Below are 15,999 nucleotides of genomic sequence, written 5' to 3'. Positions count from 1 at the left end.
GCCTTATCTATTGCAAATAGTGCTTCACTAAGCATGTACATGCAGCTAGCTATTTATTTATTGTGTTGTGGAGTTTTTAAATTTTATTTATTTAGTTATTTTTTTCTTTTTGAGACAGGCTTTTGCTATGAGGATCAGGCTGGTTTTATGCTCACTTTGTAGCCAGACTGGTTCAGGCTTCCAAGGATCATTCTGCCTGTCTCCCAAGTACTGGAATTGCAGGCATGTGTCACTATGCACCATTGAGGTTCCTACTTAGTATGGTTATTTCATGTTTTCAGACTTTTTTAGATATATGGTACAAGACATGCTCAAGAAAAAAAAAATCAGCAAACCTCAATAGGATGGTGCAATACAGACCATTCCCTAACTTACTGGCATCCTGCACATTCTAGATATATTGTAACATGTGTAAAGAATTAAGTGGATTTTTAGATTATGTTAAATAAGAGATATTTGCAATATTTTCATAAAATAGGAGTATCCTAGGAAACTTTTGACTACATAAAAAAAAATTCTAGTTTTTTCATAATAATTAAGGGAATAGTGAGCTGTATCCTTAATTTTTCAAAAAGTCAACTGTCCTTTTCAATTTTTCTGGGAAAATACCCAGGAGAGGAATAGCTGGATTGAATGGACCTTCCAATCCTAGTGTTTTGAGGAATCTCTACACTGATTTCCCCAGTGGCTGTACCAGTCTACGCTCCCAGCCACAGTGGAGAAGGGTCCCTTTTTCTCCACTGCCCCACTAACATGTTTTATCGGTTCATTTATTGATGGCAGCTATTCTTTCCAGAGTGAGATGAAATCTCAATGCTGTTTTAATTTGCATTTCTTCTAACATTTTCAGGTAAAGGACTTAGCTAATCAGAATGACCAGTGATGGTGAACATTTATTCATGCATTTATTTGCCATTTGTGTATCTTCATCTGAGAAATGTGTGTTCATCTCAGATGCCCAGAATGGGTATTATTTGATTGCCCACTTTTTATGCTTTTATTTTGTGATTAGAGAAACTACTTCTAATATATCAATATGTAATTTATCAACTAGTGATTTCTTACTGGTTTTTTTAAAATTCTGTACTATTTCTACTCACTTTCCTATTTTGCTTTTTTTGCTCTTAAAAAAAAAAAAAAACTGTCCCAACATTCTGATATTTTATGTTGGGAAGTACCTATTAGTGCTGTGTTATTTTGCAGATAATTCTCAAAGCACTAAAAACACTTGATTTTTTTTTTCTGGCAAAAGACTGCACTAGCAATGATTAAGGAGAAAAAGGTGAATTTTTAAGTAATTCGTGCTATGGAGACAATATTTGGAATGGATACTGCTTCTAGCAATATTTTCATTAAAAGTGTAACAGTTATAGAATCACTCACCTACAGCATAACTTGGAAAGAAAAAAAAAATTCCTGCCTGTTTGAAATTATTCTAAGTAAAATATTTCAGTGAAATTTTGAATCCATAGAATAAATTTAAAATAATATACATAAATTTATGACATGTATTTTTCTATTTGAGCCTCATTTGAGACTCTGTTTTGCCTTCCTTTTTAAGTTTTTGCTGCATCATTTTACAATGCATTCATATAAATAATTTTTAAAAATCTTTTAAAATATCTTCTGCAAAGGATAACAATCCCTCCTAGCTCCTAGCTCACCCTGATATTTGAGTCCTTTACCTGAAAATGGTAGAAGAAATGTTAGTACAAAAAGAGGGGAAATTGCTATAAGATTTCGTACCTTTATTTCTACAAGAAGACTTAATGCACTCTTTTAAGTTCTCTGAAATTTAATATTGAAAACATTAATTGACATTGGCATCCTGAGTCCCGAAGAATGGACAGCGAATAGGAGCCAATGAAAGAGCTGAAGTAGTTCTTGTTGCCTTCAGTCCTGACTTTCCCAACGTTGGAGAGAACTTTGTTAAATTTCCTTGAGGCAGAGGACAGGAATTGGAGCTGATAACTAAATCTACCATAGTGTCCCCAAGGTGTAATGCCATTAGTTCTTTTCTTACAAATGACAAACACCAAACTTCTCAAACAATGGATATCTTTTATTGAAGAAAATAGGGAGTGAAATGAATAATGCAGCAGATGTAAAATCGAAAGTGGACTATGCTGTTTCTTTGCTCTATTCTGATATGGAAAGACTCTGTAACATTCGCTTAATTCTCTTAAGAAAAATGTCCCTGTTAATATAAAATAAAAAGAATATTGATTTGATATATGTGCTAAGATATTGATTGTCTCATTCAACAAGTATCTACTATGTCTTATATGTCAGATACTGAGCAAAATTACCTCTTTTTTCTAGAGCTTACTTTATTCCCTTTTGGCACTTTTTCTGAATACATCGTTTTTGGAAACAAAAGTATATGACCTGACGAAAGAAAAGCCACAAGATTTATTGATGTAATACATGAGTAAGGTAACAGGATAATCCATCAAGGTGGAACGCTTTAAGGAAATATATATAATTGATCTCGGGTAAATTTACCTATTTAGCAAACGTATCTTCTCCATTTTATGTTGCATGAAATAAGAACAATCAGGCAGTTGAAGTGAGAGTTTGAATAGAAAGACGGATCCTGGATTTTAATATAAATAAATTCTGTATATTGTTTGTAAGCTTTACAAACCTCTTGTAGGATAGTCTCAGATTTTCTATTTTCACATGTATATCAGGTGTCCAAAATTACTTTGCCAAGCATATACTGCTTCTAAATTCTGGATCATGAATTTGATCTCTGGTTTATATTTGGTCAAAGCCAGCCGGTTTGAAGTTTCCCAACTACAGACACTGGTTTTATACACTCCAATGCTTTTCATATATTGTTATTTCTAGGGGTAGAGATGGACCAAGTCATAGCAGTGATATTTAGAAAAGATTACTTAGAGCATGCAGTAGTGGGAAAAGGACTTGTTAGGAGCAATTCGAGAGCAAGAGGCTGGAGAGAAAAATCCTGTCTTGGAATATTCTTTAATATGGGCAAAGGGAGTAGATTAAATGCAGGAATCAGATTAGATGATCAGGAAATTTGAACAGCAGCCTGAGGGTCAAAATTAACTTGCCCCTTATGTTTGTAAATAAAGCTTCACTGGAATATATTCATATTTGTCCAATATTGTGTTATCTACGACTGCTTTTGTGTCATACTCTACAATTAAAGCGCTTAGTTGATACACTTATATTGGGAAAAATGTAGATATTATCTGTCACTTTATAGAAAAAGCATAATCTTAAATTATGTAATAGGAAGAATAAGGTATTCCACTGAAATTTGAAATGTGGAGGGTAAGCCCAATCCAAGAACAAGTACATTTATGTATTGTAGTTAATCCTACAATTTATTTATAATTCATTTCAATATCAACTTTGAAATAAATGAAAACATATCTAGGAATACAGCAAAAGGTAGTTCATGAAATAGAGCCAGGTATAAAAAAGTGACCACATGGAAATACCTAATAACCTCTTTCATAGCTTACTACTGAAAATTTTATATATGTTATAGCAAACTCTATAGACTACAATCATTATGGAACAATCATTATAGAGTATTATTTAAGTGACAATATATCTCAATTTGTATAACAATTTTTATGAAATAAACATATTGCCTTTTAAAAATTTTTAGACATAAAATGTATTTGCTAAAAAGTTTTAATTCTGAATTATTTTTATTATAAAGGTATGCAATGAGTCAGATTTCTTTACATACTCATAAATATTTCTAATAATATAATAAATCAGACATATTATTTATGCCTTAAACTACATGTGGAAATTAACCTTAGAAATTGAGTTATTTTGTAACCATTTTATCTCTGATTAGTTGAATCACCAACTTTTGTGAGTTCCAACACAATGTTGACTTTTTAAATTATTGAAACATACGTTACAGTAAAGCTTTGCTCATCTAGGAACTTCTAAGTCCCTTTGGCTTCTTGTCTGTGATCGATTATGGTGCTGTCTTCATTCTTATGGCCAAGGACACTTCCATAAGACCATCACAAATGTCTGTATCGAATACTGTGGAAATGAGGAAAGAACATAAAAGGGAGCCTCTTTACTTCCTTTCATTCTTGTTGAAGGGATTGAACACCTCGTCCCACTGGCCAATGTGTGATCACATGTCTCACCCAATGACTTGGAAAGGAAATTTATATCTCAAACAGCAAAACTGTCTCCTAAACTTTCTACTACTCCGTATATGAGGAGTAGGATGGACATTGGAGCAGTAATAGTCCTTGCCATGTCAAGTCTTTTCTGGGTTTAAAAGTTAATACTTCTGTTGCAAAACTTTTTGTGCAATGATCTTTGGACAAAATATTTTAAAAAAAAATGGATACAAACAAAAGCCCATAGATGATAATTTTTTTAAACAGAGTGCACTAAACAATATATAATACTTCTATGAAGGATTTTATGTTAGAGAATAATGTCAACTTTGCTGATATTAAAAATCAAAGGAAATAAATAGGATTAATAGAATGTATAGAATATTTAAAAATTTATTTTATTAGTACATTTTAGTCCATGACATTTATATTCAGTTTAGAGAGTAGATACATGTATATAACATACATTTATTTTTGTTAAATTCCCATCCCCTTCTCACATATTTCCCTCTGTCTCTTAAATCCTCTTTTACCATATTGTTATTATTTTAGTTCATTTTTATGAAACATAATGCTTACATTCTTTATGAGGATTTGTTACATGTACATGTAATGTCATAAGAAGGCACACAATTTGAATGTTGGGCTTGACACATGCCTTCATTTATAAAGTACTGTTTATTTTTTACTCAGATTTCCATCTCAATAACCTAGGGTTAACACCTACACTGTATTCCATTCATGCTGATCTGTTATCTCTTTAGAGTGATATCAACGTCTGTGAATTAGAAGAATAATTTTGAAAACTCAATTTGATTTCTAACTACCCAACATCATTGAGTCCAGGAATGGTCTTTGTGCCTTCAAAGCTATTGATTATGAATTCATAAAGATGAAGCCAGGCATAAAGATGGTGGCATAGGCCTGTAATCCCAGCATTTAGGAGACTGAGGTAGGAGGATCACTGTGAGTGTTCAACAAATCCAGTTTACATCGTGAGCTCCAGGCCAGCCTGAGCTACATAGCAAGACCCTGTCACAAAACAAAACAAAGCAAAATTATAAAAATGAAAAGTAGATATCTATATAGATGAAAGATATATAAATAGAAGTTTTATTAGGATATGGGATACATTTTATGACATTGATTTTGAATTCAGTTTCTGCATTAAAAGAGATGTATGAAATTGTGATAATACATTTATTTTAGCATCTGCACAACCTCATATGGAATCTTGGAATTTCCAATAACCTTTGTGACCTATGACATGTTACTTAATTTTTCAGTTACCATTTCCTTACCTTCCTGTTCTATGCTGTTCTGACCTGTTACAGTGATAAAGGACACAATGTGCATTAAATGGTTGGCAAATTGACTAACACTAAGTAGCCAATAAATAATAGCAGCTGTTGTTATTGCTATTATATATGTTGTAGTTGTTGCTGTGATTGTTGTTTTAATAATGCCATAGCCCCAAGCCATATTTTCTCCTGACTCTTCATTAGGATTTAACTTTGAACTGAATGTCAGGCACATATGATATTTGAAATTACCTGTTTAATGGTATTGTTATATTTAATGTCATGTACAGTGTTGCATGATGGATTTATTTCTCATAAATCATCCCGTTATCATTTTTTCATACTTTGAATAATACTCTGGTTTACATGCTTTATCTCTGAGGAAACACTACAAATGTGGCAAGAATATTTTCAGATGCTAATCCTCATTTCCTTTGAACTGCATTTCTGTTAATAACTAAAAGAACCACTTGGTTATCCCTCTGTAATCCTTTTGCTCTGAAATAATCTTTCACTGAGGGATGAAAAGATTATCAAATGCACAAAAAAATCCACCATCCATGGATTGACTTAGATGCAATAAAAAATAACTATGACACGTTTCTTTAAATTAACCAAAAATGATGAAATTTTAAAACTCCTGAAGCATTTATTCATTCAAGAATTAGAAAACTGTCTTTATCCAGGTTAAATCATTTTTTCACATTTAAGGCTGAATTTAGGGAAATTCCAAAATTAGATTAGTATCATCAGTGACTGAAAAACTATTCAGCAATAGATCGTACCCACTGGAAACATCCCAACTATTTCCTTATAGCTTTGTATTTTGCTGGTTTCACTATATGTATGTACTAATTTGATGATTTCTCTGTTTGAATTTCCAAAATCATACCTCCAAAAATAAACACAACTCATTTAACTGATTATTTTTAAAAATTATTCATCATTTCTGTGAACATTGGCCCCCAGATAAATGCACTGTGGAGCATTTCTTGGAATCTAGAATATATTTAGACTTTTATATTCATTATCCATATAATCTTTCGAATGATCCAAAAGACATATGTTTATGTTCAATTTTTTTACAGATGAATAACCTGAGATACAGAAATTTTTAAATGACTTCCCTAAATTTAGATAGTAAAAGGGGTTTTAAATATGTTTATTATGGAGTCAAGGCTATTCTTCTGTATATTATTAGGAAGTAATAGAAGTTTTTACTAGAAATTTCCATTACTAGAGAATTGTCACTAGAAATAAAGTCCTAAAGTTTCCCAGGATTATAACAAGCAGTTATTTGTCTTCCTTCTCCACCTTATGCAGGAGTAATTTCTTCAAAGACCATAAAAAGACACTAATACTTTCTAAGACAAAAGGATAACAAGCTTTGAAGGGATGTGTGTATCTTGAATAAACCTCAGTGTTTTGGATTTTGGAAGAAATGAAATTTGTTTCATCCATTCATTGTTATGCCTTTCTCATCATTATTTGCCCAATATACTACACAGAAAATTAAACTACTATGATAATGACAAAAATTCTAATATGATTGACAAATACTGAAATATTAATTCTAGTTGATAAAACTGATGAAGTGAAATGTCTGTTTTATGCATAAATCCTTTATAAATAGATATTATCAAGTTTTCTAGAAAATCTGTTTGTTGTTGTGATACATATAGGTTCAATATGAAGTTCTATAATGTTGAAAATATATTCTTGGGTGCTAGAACTGAAATGTATAACCCTGTCTAAATATCTCTTAAATTATAAATTCTCTGTGAATTAGAGATACTGTGTTTTTTTTTCTTTCAATGTTTCCATTGAAGATGTGTAAATATAGAATGCAAACAAGTTTTTCCTTCCTGATCCACCTCCTCTGAAATTCTAGAACTATTTTCAACTTTGTTTCATGAACTCCAGAAAACTTATTCTTAACCCAGAAAAGAATACCCATGCATATATACATAGACTTGTATGCAGACTGTATGTAGCACAAATAATTTAGAAAGAAGTACCCACTTATCATATAAGAGATAGACAGATATTTTTATTTTGTTTAATCTAAAAATATTTTTTGTTATAACGGGAAAAAAATGATTCCAAAAGTTTCTGACAGCTAGTAAATTAGAATTTTAAAAGCAAAGATCTACAACCCAGAAAGAATTACTCACAACCCAGATGACATTTTTTAACCAAACTTTTATATATAGTTGAATGTATGTATTTGAGTACAAATTGATGCACATAAGTTATTAAATATTTCTATAATTTTACATTTTACTCATATTTAAATGTTTGCTAAATAGGACTGCATTTGAAAAGTTTTGCTTTATGGACATCCCAGACAAAACATTTGTATTCATAATTTATAAGCTTTATTATTTTCAAGAATATACTATTAGAGGATATTCCCTTAAGTTTTGCTTAAAATATGAAAGACTGTACATATTCTCAATTCATAGTTTTGAATATTTTAATTCAATTCCACATATTATAATAGTAATACATATTGTTATAGTAATTGATACTTGTATTATTTATAGTATGTTATTTGGAGAAAATTATTTGAATGGTATATTTCTAATTAATTTTAAGAAGTAGAAACTAGGTTGAAATTCAAATTTCCAAAGGAATTCATTGATGCTTGCTCTTAAATGTCTTTAGCTCTTTTTTCTACAATTATTATCAGAGTCTTGTAATATAGGAAGTGCCTTGGTATGATTTTACAGAAGGTTATATTTCAAAACATAGCTTATGTGTATGAGAATCTAATTATTATTGCTGTAACAGACATAATGGAGTTCTTACACAAGGTTAGGCATTCTTAATATGATCTTATTGGGGAAGTATTATACTTTTCATTTTATATAGGAGCAAACCAAGACTTAGAGTAGGGCTAATTAACTTTCCGGGGTCTCAAGACTTCAAGTTAGTGTCAAGATGCAAAGGTTTGCTTCTCAAGCCCCAGAGATTAAGAACCGTATCCTATTTTACATTCCAAATTTTGTATCACCTTTTTAATTTTTTATTTTTATTAACACATATTTTCAGTACATATGCTTACATTCATTATGGGGAAGTGGTGCATGTACATAACATATTTTTTTTTCTGCTCTTCTGCTTCCCTTCCTCCCCCGTCATTCTATTTAACCTATCACCGAGATAGGATAGGATGTTCAAGATTACACTAAACTTTTTTCACCTACCCTTAGGGCTGCCGACATAATTTGTGGGGCCTAGTTACAAACAAAATGCAAAACTCATTATTTAAATAGCAAATAAAATGTGCATTTAAAAGTACTAAAATGTAAAGGTATTTAATCCATACTCTGCCTCTTCACTTACCCTAGTGTTTGTTTGGCATTGAACCTCATACTGAATAAAGAAAATTAAAACTTTAAAGTATTGAGATGGATTTTACTATTCATTGTTACATTGTACAATTGGCATTGGTTGTAAATGCCTATGTAAGAAACTTTAATTCATGAAAAATCACCAGATTATATAATTTGCATCTCATTACATGTGTATGTGCATTACATTGTTAGTCAAATAAGAACATACATGACTATTTTAGCTACATTTATTTCTAGTTATACCCGTATTCTACCAACATTCTCTCCCTTTAGCTTGCTCAGTAAGAAGATTGAAATGAAAAAGTACCTATAGAAATTTCTAAATTGTCTTGTCTTCTGTGTCATCAGTTTCTGCACAAATGGTTGTCTAAATCAGGAAGGTAACATGGGTATGAAAGGAAATGTTAGTTTTTTTTTTTTTTTTTTGACTCTGTGTTTTCCTGGCATTGTCTCCTTTCTTTCCTCATTTTGAATAAAGTCTGATTCAAAGGGAAAGCATGACTTTCAGAAACTTCAGCCCCTCATTGACTCAGTTAGACATAATAGTCTCTCTGTCTCTTTTTGGAAGGGGGATGTCACTGCAATTGAATGAAAAAAAAACCTTCAGGCTGAGCTCCATCCTCCATCCTTTTTCTTTCTTTCTTTCTTTCTTTCTTTCTTTCTTTCTTTCTTTCTTTCAATTTTGAAACAAGGTTTGGGAAAGCTTCTAACTTGCCCAGGCGGGGCTCAAATTTTTGAATCCTCCTGCCTCAGCCTCTCAGAGTATTGAAGTTTCAGGCATGCACTACCACCCCCAACTCCATTAAACTCTTTCTTATGGTGAGTTCACCAGAATTCTGTACTCTGAGGGCACTGAAAATGCTATATGTAAGTCATGCAGACACAAATATATTACCTATTTTTCCTTGCCGCCTTCCTAATTCCTAACTTCCTTATTGGAGTTGTTAAATTGAAGTATACCAACAAGTTTTAAGAATTTCAAAAGCAGCAGATCAAAGAACGTTGGGTTGTGTTTGAACTCAGGGCTCTGTGTATTCTCACAGGATATATAATTGTGAAGCTGCCTCCACCCATGTAAATCTCTCAGGCTACCTTTTTATAACTTTTCCCCTTAATAGTGACTTTGATATTGAACATTAATGGTATTTCTAGATAGAGGTATAATGTGGAACTTTCTTTACCCCCTAATACATTCAGAAATGGCCTTACCCTTGGAGATAATATGTGAATGGCCCTCTTGGCACCTATATTCTGTTTGTGATACTAGACATGAGAGATTTTGTCTATCAAGGTGGCTCTTTGTGTCAGTTCTTTATGCTCAAAAAAAGAATATATCATTTTATGAACAGATCATAACAGCAATTACTATGATCCTTTTCATCCTAAAGAGTTTTAAGAGTTGAGGAAAATTTATAACATTGGGTTTTTGTTGTTGTTTTGTTTTGTTTTGTTTTGTTTTTGGTAAATAGCATTGAACTCATGACCTCCTGCTTGCCAGGGAAGTGTTTATACCACTGAGCTAAATACCCAGCATGGAAATTTATAATATTAAAATTTCAAAATTGGAGCACCTGTAAGACAAGCACTCTAGGTTAGTTCTGGCAATTATTTGAGCACTGAGCCATGCTAGAAATGTAAGGCAATTATGCATACCATCAAATTCTGTTTCTTTTCTAGGTATGGTCATGAAAACCCCAAATAGCTTTGGGTTATTTCATGCACTTTTGCTTTCTTTTGCAAATCCTTAATTTTTGGTTCAAGTAATAGTTTATGATAATTGGGATCCACACAAACTTCCTTTTCCTGCATTTCTCCATTATATTTTTTTTTCTCTATAATCAGCTTGCCTGGTCCTTTACTAACATAAGACTCTCTTGAGTATGGTCCTTATCAACACTTGTGAAACTAAGTACAACTCCTATAATCAATTTACTTTACCTAAAGAAACATTTATATAAACTTTCTTATTTATTCATTTTTTGCCATTGATAATTGCCATAAAGTTAAAACAGAATGTAGGTATTTCTGACGGTTCACAGTACTGTTCCATTGACAAATGAGTCTAGGCCAACCCATGCCAGGTTGGCCTAGCAGGTCAGTGGTGCAGCTTGTAAATTACCCTGTCTCTAATGCTTGACTTTCAGTGGGAACAGGTTATGTTCACTCAGAACACTCCAGCCATTCCAGAGGAGTACCTTCTCAATAGATTTATCTAGACAATCTTCTTGTTATTTTTTTAAAATATACACTGTCCATCTAGCATCAGGCATCACCAGGAATTTGGGTTATTTAAGCCAAATGGATTTAAGGGGGATTCTCTTGGCCACATATAAAATATATAATAGAGTTAATATATATAAGTAAAATTTACTTTTTTATATTTTTTATTATAAAAAGAGGGTGTGATAATCAGGTTTTTCATAACTTTAAATACCTTCATCAATGGCCTGGGTTTATCTGGAAAGTTCTAGAAACTTGCTATTATTTGTCATTAGCTTTAGGATCCTAGCAGAAGTTCCCAGAATAGTGAAATCTCACTTATTATCCTGTTATTTAAATCAAGTAGAACATGCTCTATAGTTTACTCTTCCTAAGATAATGTCTTAGAATTGAAGCCACTGCCTTCTGGAAATAAATATTTCATTTATTGCAGAGATTATTCTGTGAGAAACTTTTGACATATCTTCTGTGTATTTCTTTTGATTTTATCTATATCCTACCTCCACATATTTATTTTCTTATGGATACTTTTACTTTTCTACAGTTCTAAAAATATTTCATTGCCTGTGGGCTCTTGGGATGAGATGTTTCCTTTAAAACTATTGCTGAAGTTTATAATTCCAAAAATATATTATAATTGATTGCAAATATGAACTGTAAAATTTTGTACTTACAGATGAAATTTCAATGTATTTAAAATACAACATAAAGAGATGATATAATAATACATATTTTATAACAAAGCTGAAGAAATGCTAATAAAATATTAATCTGGCATGGAATTCAACTGTCATTTGAGAATCTGTGTGTGTGCGTGTGTATTTGTAAGACTGTGACAGTTCAGGCTTGCAACTCTGTGTGTCTGTTATTCATGTCTTTGATAATGCAAGTGGACGTTTCGAGCATTGAAATATTTCATTTTATCAAACTTTTAATGTATTAGAACAATCTGCAAAGACACTAATTGTGTAACACTCAATTTATTTTATTGTTCAGCATTCAGAAGCTCCTGGAGACAAGTCCTTTGGCAGTTCTTTGACAGAGACTGAAGTGAACCTGGACAGCTACCAAACAGCTTTAGAGGAAGTCCTCTCATGGCTTCTTTCAGCTGAGGATGCATTGCGAGCGCAAGGAGAGATTTCAAATGATGTAGAAGAAGTAAAGGAACAATTTCATACTCATGAGGTAAAATAAAACATTGATTTATGAGATTAAGCACATGGCTTGTTAAGGCAAGTCTCTTTTTTATTTTAATTACTTTGTAACAACTTTGCTTTCTGGAAGTTTAGTTTTTGTTTGAAGTGGAAACAAAACTTATGTTTTATGTGGTTGGAATTCTAATAGCCAGTATGTGGAGTTCTCCTTTGGAAAACAACTCTAAAAGGTACTAAGATGTGGTTTTTAAATGACTCCTAGAAGAATGCAAAAGCCTAGCCCTCCCTTACCTGTGTCAAGGAAAAGCTGAAGCATAGCACTGAAATACACTTCAGAGGACCCACTTTCACCATAAATCGTAATTCTGATGCATAGTCCAGAGTACATGTATGGCAGCAGATTTTGATACCTTAGGAGTTTCTTAAGAGAATGTTTGCTTGGCCTCTTCCCATCCCTGTGCCCTCTCCCCTGCTTCTTCAACATCCCCTGCAGGTCTTTCTGGGAATTTTTTGGTAAATTACTTGCATTAAAATCTTTCTCTCAGGATCTCCTTCTAGAAGGTTCACTAAGATAATAATTTTCCTTAACACATGCTAAAGATGATACAGCTTTTCTTAAATAAAGAACAAAATACTCTAAAAGGGATTATACCTTCCAATGGCCTGTGGATGTAAAACTAAAACTAAAAAAAAAAATCCAACTCACAGTAATTCACAATTAACAACTGTTTTCTTTGTCAGGGGTACATGATGGATTTAACAGCCCACCAGGGACGGGTTGGTAATGTCCTACAATTGGGCAGTCAACTGATTGGAACCAGAAAACTATCAGAAGATGAAGAAATTGAAGTCCAGGAACAAATGAATCTCCTAAATTCAAGATGGGAATGCCTCAGAATAGCTAGCATGGAGAAACAGAGCAAGTAAGTCATTCTTCATTTATAATTAATAAAAATAGTAAGTTTTCCTGAACATGGATGCATACCTGTAGTACTAGCAACTAGGGAAGCTTGGGCAGAAGAACAACAAATTCAAGGTCAGCCTGTGCAATTTAGGGAGGCCCTGGCTAAAGAAAAAATAGATTATATATATATATATATATATGCTTGATATGTAGTTCAGTGCTCCCTAGATTCAATTTCCAGTACTGAAAAAAATATAAACACTTTACCTAAATATCCTAAATATTTATTGAATGAAACATCTGCTTATCATCACATTTCCTAGGATATTAAATGCACACCATGATAGGCAAAATGGTAGAGGCATGCGGATTTGAATTTCAAGGTCAGTCTAGGAAATTTAACAAGAACCCATCTCTAAATAAAAAGTAGTAGTTTGATAGTATAGTCTGAAATAGCTGTTTATTCCTAAGGCATTCAACTTTTCTTCATAGGACTAATGATTTTCATGTCAGGAATATTGTGATTTTCACTTTTGTAATTTGGAAATTATCAAATTAGTTCTGTTACCTATAGAACAGTCTTAAAGAGTCCATTTTTATTTTTAATATTCTCTAGGCTTTTTCTAGAAACTAAAATGTAATTTTAGGTTGCACACAAGCATGGAGAGCACAGCACCTATGTAAAATCACCTATTAGGTACAAATGTTGGGAAATTTCTCCTCTGAAAGAAATGTCCTCAAAATGTTAGAGTGTCACTCATATTTTTATGAAAACCCCCTAGGGTAAAAGTGTCTCGACTACTTGCAAATTCTTATTCAAATATAATATAGCTATGAATTATTCTGAAATTATATATTGCCTTAATAAAAAGTTTTGAGACATTTCTGAGAATAGCATATTTCTTATAAAGGTAACAAACAGATTTCATCACTCTGGATGTGTTGCTTTGATTTATGTTGTGAGGTGTGTGTATTCATGTAAAGCCTATCGAGACAAGATAGATTTATTTTTAAATGAAAAGAAATGAAGTGCCAACTGTGGATTTGAATACATTAAGCTAAAGAAATTGTCCAAGCGCCTTAAGTTTACTTAGCTATTATTTATGAAGATTAAAAGCTTTAAAATAGGACTAAAGAAACTCATTAGATATGCTGGGAGGATTGCTATTCCTGTACTAAAATATAGTGTGACAATAAGGAGGAGAAAATCACATTCTTAAGCTCGTGTCTTTTGAAAGCAGAAGTAAAGCATGTATAAGATAGAATTTTCAGCAGTATATCTGTATAGCTAGCTAGGAGCTACTACTTTGCATGTTGACATATTACCCCTTCTATGATCACTGTGATGATTGCAATCTACCCTAAAGGTGAGAATTATAATAGTCATACCATAATTATGGAGTGAACTTCTCCCAATACTCAAGTATCAACTTACTCTACCCATTTATCATCATAAATCCTAAGATGTAGACCTTCAGATTGTGATTATATCACATCAGTGTAAAAGCTGAAATTTCTATTGGCACCAACTTCTGCAATTTAATTTTCACAACCTTAGAAAATATTAAGTGTTTAAAAACAAAGCCTCCTCTCTCATCGCCCCCCCCCATGGCACCACTCTCTTTTCCCTTGTCCATTCTGCTTTGTAATCCTCTTCTGAAGACTAAATTCTCCCATTATTTTTGCATTCCCTCAGTCTTGTATGTGTTATAGCATTTTTAAGTGTTCTTTCAAAATACTTCCCCCATTGTGTAAACTAGAAAGGGGATGAGAAGGCCAGAGACAGAGAAGGAAAGAGGGTGAATAGGATTAACATTAATTGTGATGTTAAATGTATATACCACCTTCCCAGAATAAACCCTGTCATCAGATAATATTAACACGCACAGATAAAATATAATTAAAATGAAGAAAATGCCTCGCTAAAGAAATAACTACTATTAGAAGGCATATAGTGTACATACACACAAAGGTAGGGGTATATGTGTGTGTGTTTTCAACACTCCTATCCCACTGGACTATGGAAATCGTAAAATGGCAATTTTCATACTTAGTAAAGATTGACATAAAAGCCACTTTGTCTTTAGAGAAGATTTATGGATTTCTGCTTATGTTAAAGCTTTTGGAGTGATTCTTAGGAAGTGAAGTGCGATATTGCAGACCATGTAGCTTTTGTGAAAACATAGACACTAATAAGAAATCACTTAGAGAACATAGTATTACCAAGATAATTACTTGAGTCACACATACACAAGATTTTATTTAAGCAGAAACAATGCAGACATATGTGATTTGGGACCAGAAAGGCTTTTGTGTCACTTGCACTATCTTGTGTGTACTCATGCATGAAACCTATTAAGTTCTAAATGACATAAGGTATTATGCAAATTTTGCTGGACTTGATGTTTGACAGTTTTTGGCAGGAAGTAAAAATATGATTATAACAAAAGCATATTGTCTTCGAAAAATATTAATGCTAGGTTTTACTTAATGTTTTAAATAAATTATAGCCTGTTTGATTGTATTAGCATGATCATATTAATGATTAGCCTCAATTAAAAGCATTACCTATGATTTCCAAACAAACTTTAGAGCATCAAATGCCTAGTAACCACAAAAGGATGAATTCATACTTCTTACCTCTCTCTCCCAAAGACAGGATGTGGATAAGCCGAGTCAGAGGCCATTATTCTGCTTAAGCCTAGAGTGATGAAAAGGATGATACTTAACATTTGTTTTAAACTCTTAAATGAAAGCAAAGCCATGTTAGGAAACGAGTTAAAATAACAAAGGACAAAATTGCTGGGAAATGGAGGTAAAGATACAATTAAATCTGTGAACATCAAAATGTGCATTTATAAGTCTTATTTACCAGTGCATTTAGTGGTGACAAATTATATTTGATTTCTACAATAAATATTAATAAACATT

General features: G+C 32.3%; 1 protein-coding gene across 15 annotated transcripts in view; it reads left to right on the top strand.

The window, feature by feature from the left end:
• Dmd (dystrophin) overlaps nt 1-15,999 on the top strand; it is a 2,110,831-nt gene that overhangs the window by 636,092 nt on the left and 1,458,740 nt on the right. For all 15 annotated transcript variants that reach the window (XM_063242792.1, XM_063242803.1, XM_063242804.1 and 12 more), the window contains 2 exons: nt 12,007-12,195; nt 12,906-13,087. In XM_063242792.1, the coding sequence (XP_063098862.1) occupies nt 12,007-12,195; nt 12,906-13,087 (371 nt within the window). The remainder of the gene's footprint in view (nt 1-12,006; nt 12,196-12,905; nt 13,088-15,999) is intronic.

The sequence above is a fragment of the Cavia porcellus genome, unplaced genomic scaffold (genome assembly GCF_034190915.1).
Source record: "Cavia porcellus strain 051 isolate PalLab524CR breed Dunkin Hartley unplaced genomic scaffold, mCavPor4.1 scaffold_33, whole genome shotgun sequence".
Lineage (NCBI taxonomy): Eukaryota > Metazoa > Chordata > Mammalia > Rodentia > Caviidae > Cavia > Cavia porcellus.
The sequence above is the reverse complement of the archived record's forward strand: the minus strand, read 5'-3'. Positions and strand labels throughout refer to the sequence as shown.